Source organism: Alosa sapidissima, chromosome 13, assembly GCF_018492685.1.
Source record: "Alosa sapidissima isolate fAloSap1 chromosome 13, fAloSap1.pri, whole genome shotgun sequence".
NCBI lineage: Eukaryota > Metazoa > Chordata > Actinopteri > Clupeiformes > Clupeidae > Alosa > Alosa sapidissima.
This window is the reverse complement of record NC_055969.1, coordinates 4,798,110-4,815,109: the sequence shown is the minus strand read 5'-3', so window position 1 is coordinate 4,815,109 and position 17,000 is coordinate 4,798,110. Positions and strand designations below refer to the sequence as shown.

At 44.5% G+C, this 17,000-nt stretch overlaps 2 protein-coding genes across 2 annotated transcripts in view; one reads left to right on the top strand and one right to left on the bottom strand.

The window, feature by feature from the left end:
* LOC121680692 (high mobility group nucleosome-binding domain-containing protein 5-like) overlaps positions 1 to 17,000 on the top strand; it is a 692,414-nt gene that overhangs the window by 557,149 nt on the left and 118,265 nt on the right. The window lies entirely within an intron of this gene.
* si:ch211-196i2.1 (collagen alpha-1(I) chain) overlaps positions 1 to 17,000 on the bottom strand; it is a 101,979-nt gene that overhangs the window by 52,419 nt on the left and 32,560 nt on the right. Inside the window, exons 2-6 of the mRNA XM_042060165.1 lie at positions 11,616 to 11,760; positions 11,186 to 11,344; positions 9,520 to 9,712; positions 4,086 to 4,226; positions 3,470 to 3,547 (exon numbers count right to left, since the gene is read on the bottom strand). Coding sequence (XP_041916099.1) covers positions 3,470 to 3,547; positions 4,086 to 4,226; positions 9,520 to 9,712; positions 11,186 to 11,344; positions 11,616 to 11,760 — 716 coding nt within the window. The remainder of the gene's footprint in view (positions 1 to 3,469; positions 3,548 to 4,085; positions 4,227 to 9,519; positions 9,713 to 11,185; positions 11,345 to 11,615; positions 11,761 to 17,000) is intronic.

Here is a 17,000-nt window from a genome sequence, read left to right as displayed (position 1 = left end):
AGCAAAAATTTAACTTTAATGAGGGAAACAGAACACTGGCTCTAAGAATAAAGACAATAAAGAAAATGCCTAGAGGTCCAAAAGCAGAACAGGCACACATGTGTGGAAATTGGTCTACTTCCCAACCATGCTAGCATACACATGAGCATTACTGTAGTTTCAACTTAAAATGCCATAGAATTAAGCAAATCCGTTCTTGCACTTAACAGTACTTCCATCTGGTGAGTCCATTAAAATTAATTTACACACAAGGACAATTAAGCTCTAGTTATAGTATTATTGCAATTTATGGAAATGTCTGCTAAAATACTTGAGGTTAGTGGGTGAATATGAGTGAGCATGTTTACAAAGCTATGGCCTTTATGACCTTATTTCAGCTGCTGGGGTGAAGACTGGTCAGTTACAGGGGTTAAGTAAAGGGCACCTTGGGGTCATGGAGAGGATACAACCTCCACCTGTGGCACCCTGAGGCCAAGCTCAGGTCTGAAGAAAGGTACATTTCCACATTCACATTCAACACATGCACTCACTCACACAGACATACACACACAGACAAAAACAAACAAAGAGAGAGAGAGAGAGAGAGAGAGAGATAATAGATAATAATAGAGAGAGGGATAAAGAGTGCCATCCCCTGTTAAACATGCTTCACCCATTAAAAAAAACTTCATCTGATTTGTGCCACTGTGCAAAAAGCTCAACGCAAGCACTGATTGGTTTAGTCAGGTGTAGCTGAGCAAAAAAAGCAGGAAAATTCTTTGCTAAAAATGCGCGAAATGAGCGAAAACTTCATTTGACAGCAACCGCATTACACACTCCAAACACATGATATCTCTGTCTAAACATATAGCCTTTGCAGACTTGGATAGGTTATGGATGTAGCTGATGTAAACAGCAACCATGTGTATCATGGCCAGCTGTGTCCATCCTTCATTAGACATCTCCACATAGCCTCAGGGTCCTAATGACTTGACACGACCTGCTGGATGGATTGGTTTGTTATGCACATGTCAGGACAGGCCGAGTCATATTAAACATACACAAACAATAATTGGTAACGAATTTAGGAATCTGAGTTTGAGATTGATTACTTGTTGAGTCAGTTTGGAGAACAATTGTTCTCCCATACTGATGATGATATGGTTAACCACAATTGGTCGGTCAGCTTCAATTGAATATTTTCCAAGGAGGAGATCTTCCTCAAGAATACTAAGAAAAAAACGTTCTGTTTATAATCGGTCCCTTGGGGTAGAGGGGGGAGAATATGCAGATTTTTGTCCTCTATGTCATATTATTGTTTTTAGGGCTCATGACAGACTTAGCTCCAGGACAAGACAGAGACGACCAGACAACAGACATGATCCCTCCGTCTAAACACGCAAAGCACAGCATTAAAAACTTCCAATTGGACAAATTTACGACATTATCAACCTCTTGATATTGACAGGACTCGAGTATCTTAATGGAAGTTAAAAGGGCAACTAGTTGGAAAGTTCTACTTCAAGGGGCTTAGCTTGAAGACCATACAGTTGTTGAACCATTCAACCTTCAGAGAGTTTGAGTGCACCATTGAACATATACAGTTGACCTCTGCTCTTAAAACTGTTGAGCAGCCTACACCAAAGTGCTGAGTTGGAGGATTACTAGACCTGGGTCATGTAAACGTTTGCGCCTACAGGCACCTTTGTGAAGAGATGAAACTTGTTCCTTAGATGTGCAGTGTTAGCCACAAAAGACCTAATGCAATGTAATAAGAAACAGGTGAATGTTTGTGTGTGTGACTGTGTGTGACGGTGTGTGTGCTTTTACATGTGTGTATACACAAGCACAATGTCATGTAAGGTAGAGGATAGACCAACACAGTAGAGCATTTCCTGTCTAGAGGAAACACACACTTCTTTGCTGGCTTTGGAATCAGGAACTGAGACAAGCCATGCGTGAGTGTGTGTGTGTGTGTGTGTGTGTGTATGTGTTTCTCTGTGTGTGTGTGTGTGTGTGTGTGTGTGTGTGTGTGTGTGTGCTTGTGCTGGAGGGCAGTGGAAATTAAGAGAAGCACAGACAGTGTGAATGGGAATCAAGGGATCTGGACAGACCCAGGCCAACCCCCCCCCCCCCCCCCCCCCCCCCCCCCATTTCTCAACACACACACACACACACACACCCTGGCTAGAGCCATCTGGGGCACGTATGGGTTCTGCTACTCCTCACTGACACAACCGGATTTCTGCTGGGTAAAGAAAAGTAGAGACAAAGAACACCCTCACTTCAGGGGCATGACGTCTGTTTTGGTGTTTATGGCTTGTATCTGAATGAGCAGTTCTTTTATTTCTCTCCATGGTTTACTTCCTCTCTCTGCTGCCAGTGAGTAAAACAGATAAAACAAGGAAGAGGTGGAGTTGCATTGGTGGCACGCAACAGGAACACAAATCCCTAAACCATATCCAAAGTTGCTCTATCCCAATCCAACTTCGCTCTACATTCCCTCATCTTCAGTAGACTAGATTTCATTTTGTTTTATTGTTGCTGGCAAGTCCTTTCAAGTCCACTAACATTAGGTTAAAACTGAAGAAATCCCTAGTCCACCAACTGAAGGACACAATACTGAAGATCTCTAAAGAGTTATGAGGAATATGTTGACTTTGACATGACTATCAATAGATTGTTCTATGAAAACAAAACAGTTCAGTAGACATTATAAGCAAGGATTATTTGCTGATGTGGAGCCACATATTTAGCTAAATGGTGTTCCTGACTATAGGTCCATTCTTAACCACCTACACTTGCATTTAGTCATTCAGCAAACATGCTAGTTCAAAGTGACAACTAAGAAAGAGGGGGAACATGAAGATTTATGAGCATATCCACCATGGAATTAAAACTTTGACCTTGGCAATGCCAGCCTGAAGCCAGTCTAACCCTGTGGTAGGAAACCTTCTTGACCCTTGTTTCCTTTGAAGAAACCGCGTCAAAGCTTGGAATCAGGAACGCCTGATTAATCACCCAACTAACACCGCTGTATCAAAGTGTTAACTTAAGGTAAAACAACAAAAACACTTTTCGTCACTCAACATTGCTCTAATACATCAGTCCTGCACTGACACCATGAAGAATGAGGTGTTGAGAAGGGGGCTTCCGCTGGTGCCATGGAAACCTGCAGTGGGAGCCTTTCTTACATTGAGATTTCCTGACCTGGGAATTCTATTTCCTGGAAACAACATTTCTCTATTGATACACCTGGGATGTGTTACCTTTAAGCATATTTAAATCAAGCGACCTTGGTGAGCAACTGCTGTGTTTGATGAAGGCAAAAAATGGTCAGGGAATTTTCTACTCTGTTTTTAAAACCTCCTACAGACATGCCACTGCAAAGCAGTAAAAGCAGTTCTATATTTATATACAATATCTTTGAAGTGAACATATGAAGCAGTGGTCTGCATTAAGTGGATGTGGGTCCGTCTGGCCTACTCACAATGAGTGCACGATTACTGAAGGAGTCCTTGGAAGTCTCTAGAAGGTCCTCCAGGTCATTTGAGGACAGCAATAGGTCCTGAATAGAGAGAAGTGTAGAAGAAGGAAGAGAAACCAGACCATGAATGTGCCATAAGTGCTAGTGAGCATAACCAGTAATCAATGGCAGCAGAGTGTGCCAACCATCCTGCTTCAGTGGATATTCTTGCGGTATCGATCACATCTGCGAGGCTCGTTAGTGGAAATAGCATGCCGATGCGGTCTTAACTCACAGAGACTACGAGTCTGTTCGTGCCCCTTTTTGTATGTCACAATGACTTCCCCTTTGAAATCCCCTTTGCATGGTCCAAGTACAGTACTCAATCCATGCATATTTGTTGTGCAAAATACACTTTAATTCAGGTCAAGCACGAAACCTATTTACACAGCATTCCTGAAATCCATTGCAACTGAAGGGTATCAGGATGGTGTTGACAGCACACAAAGTTACTCAACCACTGTGAGTGTGTGTGTGTGTGTGTGTGTGTGTGTGTGTGAGTGTGTGTGTGTGTGTGTGTGTGTGTGTGTGTGTGTGTGTGTGTGTATAGGGGTTTGAGAGTCCATGGTGGTAGACGTACCTCGAGAGGTTGCTGGTCCTGAGTCTGGGGTGAGCGGGGTGGCTTGGGGGCGGTGGCGTGGCAGCGGGGTGGGTAGAGGATGCAGTGCTCCCTCGCCGCATCAGCGTCACCCATCAGGAACATCAGCTGCTTGACATCACCCTGTGGGCGGAGAACACACAGACATTCTAGTGGGCACTCGGGGTCATGCCAGGAGACATGATGACAGAAACAGTGCATGGAAAAAAGCTGAAGGAAAACTCAATGAAATGAAACATGAGAACTGTGAGGGAATTCAGTAATATAATATCCAATCATCTGAGTGCTTGTACACGTGGTGGTGTGCATTTGTGTGTGTGTGTGCGTGTGACTGTGTGTGACTCTTTGTATGTGTGTACATGGATGTCTGACTGGGTCTGAATATTATGTGTGTGTTAAAGTTTTCAGCACATCACCTGCCATTGAGAAGGGTGCATGAAGGGGCCTCTAGGCTTAGATGCATTTGTTCAGACCTACGACATAAGCTGTTGATCTCTTTACTGCTCCACCACACACACACACACATGAACTGGCAGGAGAGGAGAGTATAGGCACAGTATGTTTGTCTCTCTGTGTGTGTGTGTGTGTGTATGTTGGTGGAGTTATGAGGTCACTCTGTGAGTGGCTGCCTAGACTTCATGCTGTATTGGCTGTCCTGTAGTGTGACCTTATCAAACTGCGCCTGCATGACGCCTGGATACCCATCTTCTGCTCGACAACGCCCCATCTGACTCCGATTCTCACCACTGACATGTGGCAGGGGTGGTGGCAGCTCTCCCAGCACTCAGTAAACTCTATTTGGCTATCGTGCCTCTGATTTATCATCCTTTATCATCACTGGGACGTTTACATGGAGTTCTTTATCGGACACTTTAAGCCAAGTTTACATACAGTATCGTGACATCATGCCTTTTATGATTAGCAGAGATTCGTGGGAAGTGAACCCGTGACCGAGGCGTTCCCTGTCTGCCATGCTTCGCCAGCTGAGTTATAGGGGCTGTCAGTACCCAATCACAGCTACACGCCCTCATGAGGGACAACATACCTCCCTATAAGCCCGTAACTAGTGTGCAGTATCAGCTGCTTTGAACAGGAGCTCTTCATCTGCTATTTTGATCTGGGACTTTTGAAGGTGTGGGGCTCAGAATGGTGTTGAGAATGACATTGTGTTTTGGCAGAACATGAACAACGTTGGCAGACAAGCTGAGAACAGAAAGATGTAATGCAAGTGATGACTAAAATTCAAAAAGTGAGGGCAAACAAAAGAATGGCTTGTTACACTTAAGCAGGTACACATGTATCCTTCTTGCCTAACACCTGACTCAGACACTTGCATTGCGTTACCGCCTGCCGGTGGTGGGGGGGAAGGGGGTGTACTATACAGTTTATAGTGTGTACATTGAAGCGAGATTGACAGGTCAACAATTATAATTAACCAAAGTCAAAACAAATTAGGTTCATATCCAAATACGGCTGTCTTGGACCATCTACTGAACTCTGTGTGTCACCTTGACTTTGCTCATGTGCATAATGTGTTTTTTCTGTATTATTTGTCTTAGACTTCATCTTTAGTTATTCGCTGTACAGCACTTACCGCTGGTCAGTTTATGCTGTGTTTAAATGTGCTTTATAAATTCAATTTACTTACATACTTACTTACTTATAACCAAAGATTCTAGAACAGAGCTCTGTTCTAGAATCTTTGCTTATAACCACTATTTGATTGGGTCGTAGGGTGGCCATCCGCCCGGATTGCAATTTCCGGAGTCCGGTTTTTGAGCTCTCTGTTTGGACAGAGAGAGTGCGTCCTCCTTTTTGGACATTTGTCCGGATTTTTGTCATGAGTGGCCATCTGTCCGCATTTCATGAGCACATAGGCTACGCCTCATTTCTACTCATCTGTTACGTGTCATCATTTCTGACCCTCCGCCACCACCGTAGCATGGGACATCACAAAACTCCACTGATTTCCTTTTCGCGAAGCAGTCAATGCGACTCCCCTCGTGATTGAATGAATGAACACCGTGTGAGCCTAAGTTGCATTATGGCGAAACGAAAGACGTCTTTCAACTCTCCGTGGCTCTCAGGGGCAGGCACAAAGAGAAAGCCAGATCTGCCGGGAAATCCTCTGTGGCATCGTTTTTGCTCCAGCAACAACCACAGCTGCAGTCGAGCTCACTAAATTATTAAGTGACTAAAAAGTTATTGGGTTAAAAAGGTGGGTTTGTTGACTAATGTGGAAAAAAAACACACACACAAAAAATAATGTTATTATGTTATTATAATAACTAAGTATGGGAATGTTGGAAATACCTGACTAATGTAAAAAAAAAAACAACAACAAATGTTACTATAGAATTCATATTCTCTGTTAACCTCATGTGAATAGCATATCATAAACCTCATGTGAATAGCATGAATAGCATGTTAACTTCATGTGAATAGCCTATAATAACATTTTCAAACCTATTCAAATAGGCTGGGTTGTGACCTTTGGCCAGATGTGAAGTAATGGCCCAGCAAGGTGACTCTGTCAACTGCAGAGTGGACCTTCATGCCACTCAGGCCAGAGAGGATATACAACCTGCTGAACCAGCAAGTAAGAATGCAAATAGCAGAGATCTTCAACTGCAAACTCATGCACTCAGTTAGCTTCTGGTGTAAATAGCATTGAAAACAAACTGCTAATTCATGCCCACAGTTTTTCAACCTTTTTCAAAACTTTTCAAAGAGGCTGGGTTGCAGCTTATGGCTAGATGTGGCAAGAAATGGCCCAACAAGATGGTCTTGTTCTCTGCAGAGATCTATGTGACACTAAGGATCTTCAGCCTGCTGAACCAGCGAGTAAGAACAAACATAGTATAGACCTTGAAATGCTAGTTAATGCCCTCAGTTAAAACCTCTTATGAAAATAGCATACACCATAAGCTGCTAAATCATGACCAGTCAATTCAAGTCAACCTTTTTCAAACCTTATCTAAAAGGCTGGGTTGTGGCCAGATGTGGCAAGAAATGACCCATGAAGATGGCCCTGCCCTCTGAAGAATGCTCATCATGAACTGTAAGTAATGAATATGACACAAATGAATGATTACAATGTATGTCCTATACCTTTCTCCACAGATGGAACAGCCAACAGCCACAGCTAAGAAACGGGCTACCATTCTTGTGGTATAGTGCAATACACCTCCTGCCCATTAAGTGGCACTATGCCACCTACATGTATGTTATTCAATAGAATACGTATGTACGAAGTAGAGAGAGAACCATGCGTGAAGAAGTTGAGTAAAGAAAGTTATAGATCACCTCTGCCTGCGACTGCTTTGAATCTACTACATACACAACAATTCTTCAACTGTTCTGCCCTCAACTGCCCTCATTCAGCTGAATTTAACATTATCATTGTTATTAAAATTCTACATCAAATAAATTTTGCATATTTCAATAGATGAAGCTGCCTTTTTTTGTACATGGAGTATGTGTGTGTGTGTGTGTGTGTGTGTGTGTGTGTGTGTGTGTGTGTGTGTGTGTGTGTGTGTGTCTGTCTGTGTGTATGTGTGTGTGCCTGAGACTTAACCTGACAATAGCCAGATGAATGTCGTTCCGCATAGCTCCGCCTAGCTTCACTCACATCCATCTGGGACCTCTTCCATTGAGAGTGATTTCTGCAACCGACTTTATGGTTCAGCCAATCAGGACGCAGGGCGGGAGTTTCATAGATGTGACATAGCATAGAAGCGACTGTGAGACTGTTATCAGCGTCACGGGTTGGCTTCGATGTGAGTGGTTGAAGTAGCACGTCAATAGATGACGGACAAGTGGCTTATTCAATCATATGCAAGCATTTTTTGATTAGGCCCAGCCTTCTGAAGCAACACTTCAATGGATCGGTTCCAGATGGATGAGTGGAGCTAGGCGGAGCGAAATTCATCTGGCTATTGTCAGGTTACCTGAGTCTGCCATCAGTGCTACAACAGTCAGTTTCAAATCTGATAGTTACAGTTAATATATTTAACTTTAAAACTTAAAATGACCCTTTCTGCTGTCATTGCCACAAGATCATAATTATCCACCTCCTCCTGTCCCCTTCTAATCCCCATCATACCTTACAGAACTCCATACTTCCTTGGCACTTTTACGCTGGGAGGGTGAGGGTGATGGCTAGCAGGCCGTGCCCCTGGTCCCCCCCTCAGGGGCAGGGATCATGTGCTCTCCATCACCCCCGTCCTCCTGGGAAGGCCTCTGGATTCAATTAGCCACTCGCTGCAGTGTGTCCGCTCTGCCCCTGAGAAACTGCAGCGTCTGAGGAGCGTTCAACCTTTTACAAGTGATTTAGAGGTGCTGAAAAATGTGCTCCACTGGCAAGGGCTTGTCAGCAGGTCCAGCACACAACAAATAAAAGATACATAGGCTACTGTAGATAGATAGATAAGATAGATATGGACTATATATGTATGGGCTAGATAAATAGATAGATAGATAGATAGATAGATAGATAGATACAGAGAGAGAGACAGAGAGATTTAAACTGCACTTCTTAGAAACTCTAAACCGAAGAGAGACATGATTTGGAACTGCCTAGGGTGTTGCTTTACTGCTTTTTTTTAACACATAAACAAGATTCGCCTCTGAAGATTCTCTCTCTGTTACCTAATTCCCATTAAATGACACAACACAAGCCCAACCTTGCCAGAAAGTGCTTCAACATATGAAACTGCTGCAGCTCTATTTGTCCGTTATTACTTTGGTTGCTAGTGGCCGGCTGTACCGGGACCTTCTCTGTCCCCGATGGAGAATCCATCTTTAGCTGGGGATGAATGCAAAGGCAGATGTTGACCCTGTAACCCCTTCCCTTCCCTCAGCCACCTCTCCTCAGCTCTAGTGGCGCTCAGTTCACAGATGGTTAAAGGTTTGTCCAGCATGAACACGATCCCGGCACTAGGGGAAGGCAGGTCAGTGGGGACAGGCCTGGCCATGTCTTCATGTGTCAAGTGTTGAGATGATAAATGCTGGGGCTCTGCTCAGAGTCCCTAAACAGCAGAAGGGAGCCGAGATGGACGTCTGTGTATATGCTCTCAGTTTAGTTATATTTAGTTTACATTGCAAAGCAAAGTGATCTCCAGACCTCTGCTGTAAATTGTTTTCTCTAACTTAATGTCAAATGCAGCGTGACTGACAGAAATTGGGACAGCTTAACAGAATTGACAGAGACCCACGGAGAAGTGAAATGTAAACTGTCAACTTGAAGAATGTGGTTTTCTTGTAACTTATTAAAACATCATGGATGCATGTTTATATCTGTATATGCAACTGCAGGAGACAAATCAACAACTCAAAAAAGGGGCAAAGCGAGCTGGCTTAGAAAGATGGGAAGAATGGAGATCTGTGGAGAAAGAGTCAAGAGACTGTCTTCTACCTCAAAGGGTGTCTCGAAGCCCTCGATGAGGCCTCCGGTCATCAGTAGGCCGTCTGTGCTGATGCCCAGCCCGCGGTAGGTCCAGTCTACGCTCTCCACCTTCACACAGTCCACATATAGCGTCAGTCGGCCTGACGACACACTCAGGGCAACGCGGTGCCACTGGCCATCAGACAGAATGGACACAGGGAACCTCAGGGAGGAAGAGAGAAAGAGATAGTAAGAGAGAGAGAGAGAGAGAAAAGAAAAAGGAGAGATGTAACAGGCTTTAAGGAACAGGATTCTGGATGAAATGTATTTGCAATGAAAGATGATAAATCGCACTGAAGGCCAGGAAAATGATTCCCCTAACATAGGTGTTCGGTGAGGTAAGATGCCCTTTAAGGAATCACTGACTGCTGTTGTTTTAGTGTGTGTTCAATTCAATTTTCCCTTATTACACCTCAAAGGCATAAAAGACCTTCAGAGATTCCATTACACATATTATTCTATTAAAGTGTTCTCCTTTATAGATATTAATATTTAATTGAGTATTCTGGACATGCTCATTTCCAAATCAGTGTAGAGATAATTGCACCCAAACAAGCAGTCACCTTGGGCAACAACGATACATGTTTTCTTTTAAACGTAATAAGTGTAATGCTTGGACACCAACTGGAATCACGTTGACTTCTGGCTCATATCCTTCACAAGGTCCCATTTACGAATCCATAAAATAAACACAAGGACCACAACACAGGTGGTGCAGCGTTGCACGGCAACTCCCCCAGACGTGAGTGGATAGTCAGGTAATAAGCAACGATTCCCAATCAGTCCCAACAGTCAGCCCCAGACAAAACGTCAAACAAGACGGATTTAATAAGCCCCCAATTCGGGCAACGACGTTAAGCCTGGAAAGCTTCCTACGCTCCTGGGGAAAGGCCCTCCGAGGGTCCAGGCCAGGCGTGCAGCGGTGGAAACCTGCACAGCTTTATGGGGGAACCCTCCTCCACAGGATCATGCGTTTAATAGTCTTTTTATATGAGAGGAGAAAGGGATGAATCTGGTTTTATCATTACCCAGGTTGTTGCAAACCAAATGTTTTTAGGCGTGCTCGCAGAAGTTACAGTATATTGTTTCAAATTAGCGGGCTGTATTTGAAAAGGTCAGGGTTAAGGGGAGATGCTGGTGCGTTTCCATTGTTATTTTTAAATGTGTTTATAAGTGTGAGGTAACCTTAGGGAATCTGGCAGGAGAGCAGCCATTGCATGCACTGATAATGTATATTAAATTGGATTTGTGTTAGAAGTGGCCAAGAACCATCTAATGCTGTATGGCCACGGTGGAAAGATAGTTAGACACACCCAGCCAATCAGTGTTACTGCTGAGTGGAAATTAGAAGAGAATCCTAATAGAATGCAGAACACACACAAACATACACACTCACTCAGACACACAATTAAGCACACAAAATGCAAACGTTTGCTCTTAAAGTCAGCTGTGTCACGCTAATCACAGAGCACAAACTTCAGGGTGATATTATGTGACCTTCAGTGATCCAGACACACACACACACACACATGCACAGAAAGAGAAAGAGACAAGACAGACAGATGGACGTGCACACACACACACACACACACACACACACACACACACACACACACACAGAGAGAGGTCTACTCACTCATAGTGTCTCTGCTGGGTGCCGATGAAGGTGAAGGCGTGCTGGCTGAGGCGGATCTGCAGCAGGATGTGGTTGTCTGGACTGAGGAAGGACAGCAAGCTGCGGTCCCCACGTTGGGAGCTCCGCAGCTGCAGGAGCAAGCTGAACTCATCCAGGAACCTGCAGCGCACGCGAGCACATAAACCACACTGTGTTGACATGCAATACTCATATTTTCTTGTCTGACATTACACTGCCAGGCACATTAAGCAAGGTAGTGGCCTTAGATATTTTATGGATTTAACTATGGTAATCCACAAGTCTTATGAGAAGTTGTGTAGGAGATTAAAAATATGCTTGCACTTCATGCATGTCTTTGATATTCTCGTGTGTGTGTGTGCGTGCGTGTGTGTGTGGGTCTTGTCCTTGTGTCCAAAGATGTGTTTCTTACCCATCCCCAAAAACCTGGCGCATGGGCAGTGAGAGTGTAGAGTACTGGCCGATGTGCAGCACTGGGCAGCGTGGGCCCTCCACAGACACAGACGCATTGCAGCTCTCAGCCACTGGCCACAGCTCCTCCAGGAGGTCCACCTCTTCTGTAAGTGTACACACACACACACACGCACGCACGCACGCGCGCACACACACACACAAACATACAGGTGTGAAGTCAGTGTGGCGGCACCGTGATCACCTTGGCGGCACCGTCATATCCAACATACATAGACCACAGACCATGTTTGTACCCATTTAATTTTAAGCATGCTCAGAAGAGCTCAGAGGCTCACTGACGACCTGTGCAAAAATGGTACCACATTTTAAACACAGCGTCCTTTGAAGAATGTATATAATACTGTTCCACTCCATCTGGTTGTCACATTATAAGTGCGGGCCTAACACTACAGGCGAAGGAATGTAAGGATTCTCCAAAGATAATAGCTAGCTGTTGTGTGAACCTGTGTGAGTTATGGGCATGTGTGGCTTTTTGTGTTTGGACAACGTTTTACATGTATTTGCCAGTGATGTAATGTTTCAGCACATGGAGGTTTTCAGCATCCTTCATGTGAACCGTACATTTTACACCAGTGTTTCCTATGGGGGGCCTCCAACACAAGGCAGCCACGCAGAGCAGGAAAAACCAAAGAGCACTTAATCAAAGAGCACTTCTTCAGCGCCGTGTCATGATGTTTTCATTTCCGTGAGGCACAAACAGACTGTGGGACCGTGTGTTTTGGTGAGCAGAGGTATGGCATGAAAGGAGAAACAGGACTGTTTAAAGCATTTAGTGAAATTTTTAATGGGCAATCAAACATGCACCGCGGGCATGTACCACACTGCTCTGCAGACTTGCAGTCTGATCATTTCCTGATGGCACAACAGGCCTGTTCCATACAAAGATCACTTTGTATGTATGTATGTGTGTGTGTATGTGCATGTGCCTGTGTGTGTGTGTGTGCTCTTGTGTGTCATTGTCCATTGTATCAGTGATGTTCATTAGATAGGCGTACTTATACGGTACATAGTAGGCCTTGTGTGTGTGTGTGTGTGTGTGTGTGTGTGTGTGTGTGTGTGTGTGTGTGTGTGTGTGTGTGTGTGTGTGTGTGTGTGTGTGTGTGTGTGTGCATTGAAGTATGAGTGTGTACAGTATGCACACTGTGGTCCAATCTTTTCCCTGAGTTGTGTGAAGGCTGCCACACATGGCACAGGGGGTGATAAACACGGAGGATATGAGCACATTACTACACGCAGCTCAGCCTAAACGACCCAGAGGACAGATAGAGACAGCTAAACACAAAACACACCTGGGCACACACATGGGCAAATGCACCACACACACACACACACACACACACACACGCACACACACACACACACACACACACACACACACACACACACACAGAGTTTTACTGCTACCTTAGTGGCCAGGTGCCCTAAATCTATAGGGAGCCACGCAAAGCTAACTGCATTTAGTCAGGACAGTGAAATTAGATGAGGACCAGCTGTTGCATCTCAGACTGTGCAGCCAGGACAGTAAAAGCTGTCACTGAAGACTTCAACGGCATTTATGACATTGGGGGCGCTCAGCAGACGTTGATCCTCTGTGATTTTCTTTACAGTGAATGGACAGTATGTGTGTCATTAGTGCTTGCGTCTACTTGGAAATGATGGACATGTGACTGCCAACAGTGCACAGCACTTCAAATACACATCAATCCCCACAAGTTAAGCTATGTCTTGGCCTACACCAAAAACACAAGTCCAAGAGTATAAAAGGCACATAAAGCATGCATCTCAACAAACAACAAACTTATAAAGATGTCTGCAGCTGGCTGTGTTTGATGGGGGCATTGAAAGTGGCCCCGAAAAAACGGAGTTTCACATGAACATGCATGAAATATAAACGTGTCATTACGTCACACAGTCTGTCCTTGTTCTCTGTCTGGCATTTTGATAGCGCCAATTACGACACTTCAGTGAGTTGGAGTATGTCGAAAATGAACCACTTGTGTACTATTCCATTCATTTCATTTCCATACACAAATGTATACAATATCTATACAAATGTGAAAAAAGTTTTAAGCGGTAATAGGCTAACCAGTCGGGGCAATCATAAGGCGAATCAATTAAATGACCGGCTCCCTCATTTGAAATTGTCAACCTATGGGCTGGCGGCCATGTTAACTAAGGATTCTCCTGTCAGAGGCTCTACATGCAGCGCAGTGATTTATACAGGCAGCTTGTCTCGGTTCCAGTGAACTAGACCCCAGCTGCCAACCATTTTCCATACAAATGTATTTTAATTGGTCCTACAGGATTAACAATGTCTTTCTCAGCTTTCAAATGGGAAAGAAGGGGGACATTTCCCTAGTGTGTGCGCAGCATAGAGTAGAACAGTGTTGTTCTATGTATGAGCTGCTAGTGACATGACAGAATGTAAATTATACATGTGCATCTTATTGAGTACTCAGTTGTAAACTAACAACACTTCTGTTGGACAGTTTTGTCTCTCTCTCACGCACAATCTTGTACATGCACTCACAGACAGACAGACAGACACACACAGACACAGACAGAGAGAGAGAGAGAGAGAGAGAGAGAGAGAGAGAGAGAGAGAGAGAGAGGGAGAACATGGAACACTCACACATGTTCCAGATTGGAGATCTTGGACAAATCTTGTGTTGTGGTTGACCAACATTCCAAACACCACATTGATGGGCTATGGTGGGGTACATATCACCGCAGGCATGTAGAGTGTAAAGATAGGTTCTTTACAACTTTGAAACTTGTAGAGATTTTATATCAAGGAGTTAATATTACTGAGCACATCCACAGCATATCTCAAAACTAGCAATGCAGGACATGTGTGCACAAACATATGATGCATGTACTGTATATTAATGTGTTTACGGAAAACCTACAAAGTACACCCAAACACTTTCATCCAAACCCAAAGAAACATTCATGTTTCATGTCCATTCAAATGTATGAGCATTCACATACGCAAGTCCTGATGTATTTCAACATCAGAAGTGTGCATGCACATACATACGCACACACTTACGCACACTCACACGTGCACACATCAAAGGCTCTCTCAAAGTCCAGATCAGGCCCATATGTGGCTCATGCTTGTGGATGCTGTCATCGGAGATTAAACCAGAATAGAGGCAAGCCATTGGAGAACAGATTACCCAGACTTTAGACTCCCCTTCCCACAGATCTGTGGGTAAAATTCACAGCAGGCTCACAGGATGATGCCATCAGCAGCCAGCTGCCCAGCCTCTCACAGGCCCTGTGGTCTGCTCAGTAATTAGCAGTGCACGCAAAAAAAGAGCACTTGTAATGTTTTACAAGACTTTAGGGACTCAAATCGCATGTCAGGAGAGATCTCATCCCTGTTTCCAAGAAAGTGAAAAAGAAGTTCAAGGAGGGATGAGAAGAGACAGTGTGTGTCTGTGTGTGTGTGTGTGTGTGTGTGTGTGTGTGTGTGTGTGTGTGTGTGTGTGTGTGTGTGTGTGTGTACACTTGTGTGATAGTATAGGGGTATGTGTGCAAAGGGGGTGAAGCAAGAGATTAAAGGCAAGGGGAAGCAAAAAGTTAAACAGAGCTCACCTTTGACTCCTCTGGGAGGAGGTGCGATTGTGACGGTGGTGGTGGAGCACAGGGTTAATGATGTCATTACCACACAAACAAACAGGCACATTTGGTCTCTCCTGCAGAGGAAACTCGATTCTGGCCGTAAGGGTCCTGCCATCTCAGCCACTGATGCTTGAGCAGGACATGAGGAAGGGATTTCTACTGAAATACTGTGTCATTTACTTTGGCTGCCCTTGCCCGCTATTTTGTAACAGTCAGGGGAAAGTAGAAGTTGGCAAGGTCTGTCACACAAAACCACATCCAGGCAAAGTGCACGGCACATGATCTTGTCATACTGTAGATGAGGGGTTTGCTCAAAGAGCAAATGTGTCTGCAATGTCTTATTGTACTGTACAGCCAAGAGATGAGATTTTGTGGAAATCACATTCATAGTAACCAGCTGTTCTTTGGTAAATGAAAGCAACCTTAATATGCATTAGTGAAGAGGAACTGGCAAAAGCAGATGTGACAATTTATCTAAGGGGCTAAAACATTTTTTACAGCAAAACCTCAGTAACAAGCTTGGGAGATGAATCAGTTGAAGAAGAAGTATGATACACACACTGTGTTAACTATGCACAGCAGAGGCTAATTACTGTATAGAGACACTCAATTGTAAGAACCAGTTTAAAAAACATATGCTCTGGAAACAACAAAAACCAAATCTGCGCAATCCCCAAAACCATAGCATCTCCATTGGCTCAGCTCAGCGTCATTTCTGCGTCTATGCTCCCCATTCAAAGTCTCATAGCGTGACGCCGTGTGAAGCGGAGCGTTGTGTTGAGGGCGACCGCAGCTTCATCCTCAGCCCTGTGGGGATGCTGGTGCCCTCGCATCTCCTGCCTCCCAGAAGAGTCTCAGTGGGAGGCGGGCGAGCAGGCGGGCAGGCAGCCTGGGAGAGCGGCGCTGTGGCCAAAGTGAACATTCTTGTCAGACAGCTCACGTCTGTGAGTGTGAGCGTTCTCCTTCCTGCTGGGGCTTCATACATCAGCACACTTGAGATGCAGCAGGGGGCTCTGGAGCTTCTCTGGCAGACACAGGGACAGGAGGCTGTCAAGCTCTACTAACAGCTCAGGTCCAGGACAAAGAGGAGAAGCAGAAACCAAAACAAACCAAAAACAAACAATAGCGACAGACAAAACAACTCTGCAATCATACTTGTGACGTACAGTAAGAGGCATATTTCCAATACACACTAAATCTCTGTCAGAGAAACACTGCTCACAACTTTTCTCTGATGTTTTCAGCTTGAATCTTTCATACCTGCAGCCCCACCTTCTGGTACAGTGCTGCTGGGTCTAATCTGTTCACATGTTCTACATGTTCTCTCTGGCATGTTAGAACACTGCCAAGAACAGAATGCAATTGTTGTGAGGGTACATATTTACCCCAGCATGCAAAAATTGTGAGGGTAAGAAACCAAAAAGATTGAAAAACTGTGGAGAGAAGCCAGACAATGCCTGACAGAGGAAGCAACCAAAGAACAGACACTTGCAGATCACAGCCTTGCTGAACAGACTGCCGTAAATACCTGAACTCTAGTCTGTGCCCAAGAAGATGGCCATGGCTAATTCAAAACAGGACCCCTGTAACAAAGAAAGGGGGAAAGACAGAAACACAAACAAACTGCCACAGTAGGCATGCAAATGGGAATTTCCATTAAAACACCCCAGATAAACCAAAACAACCACGTTAA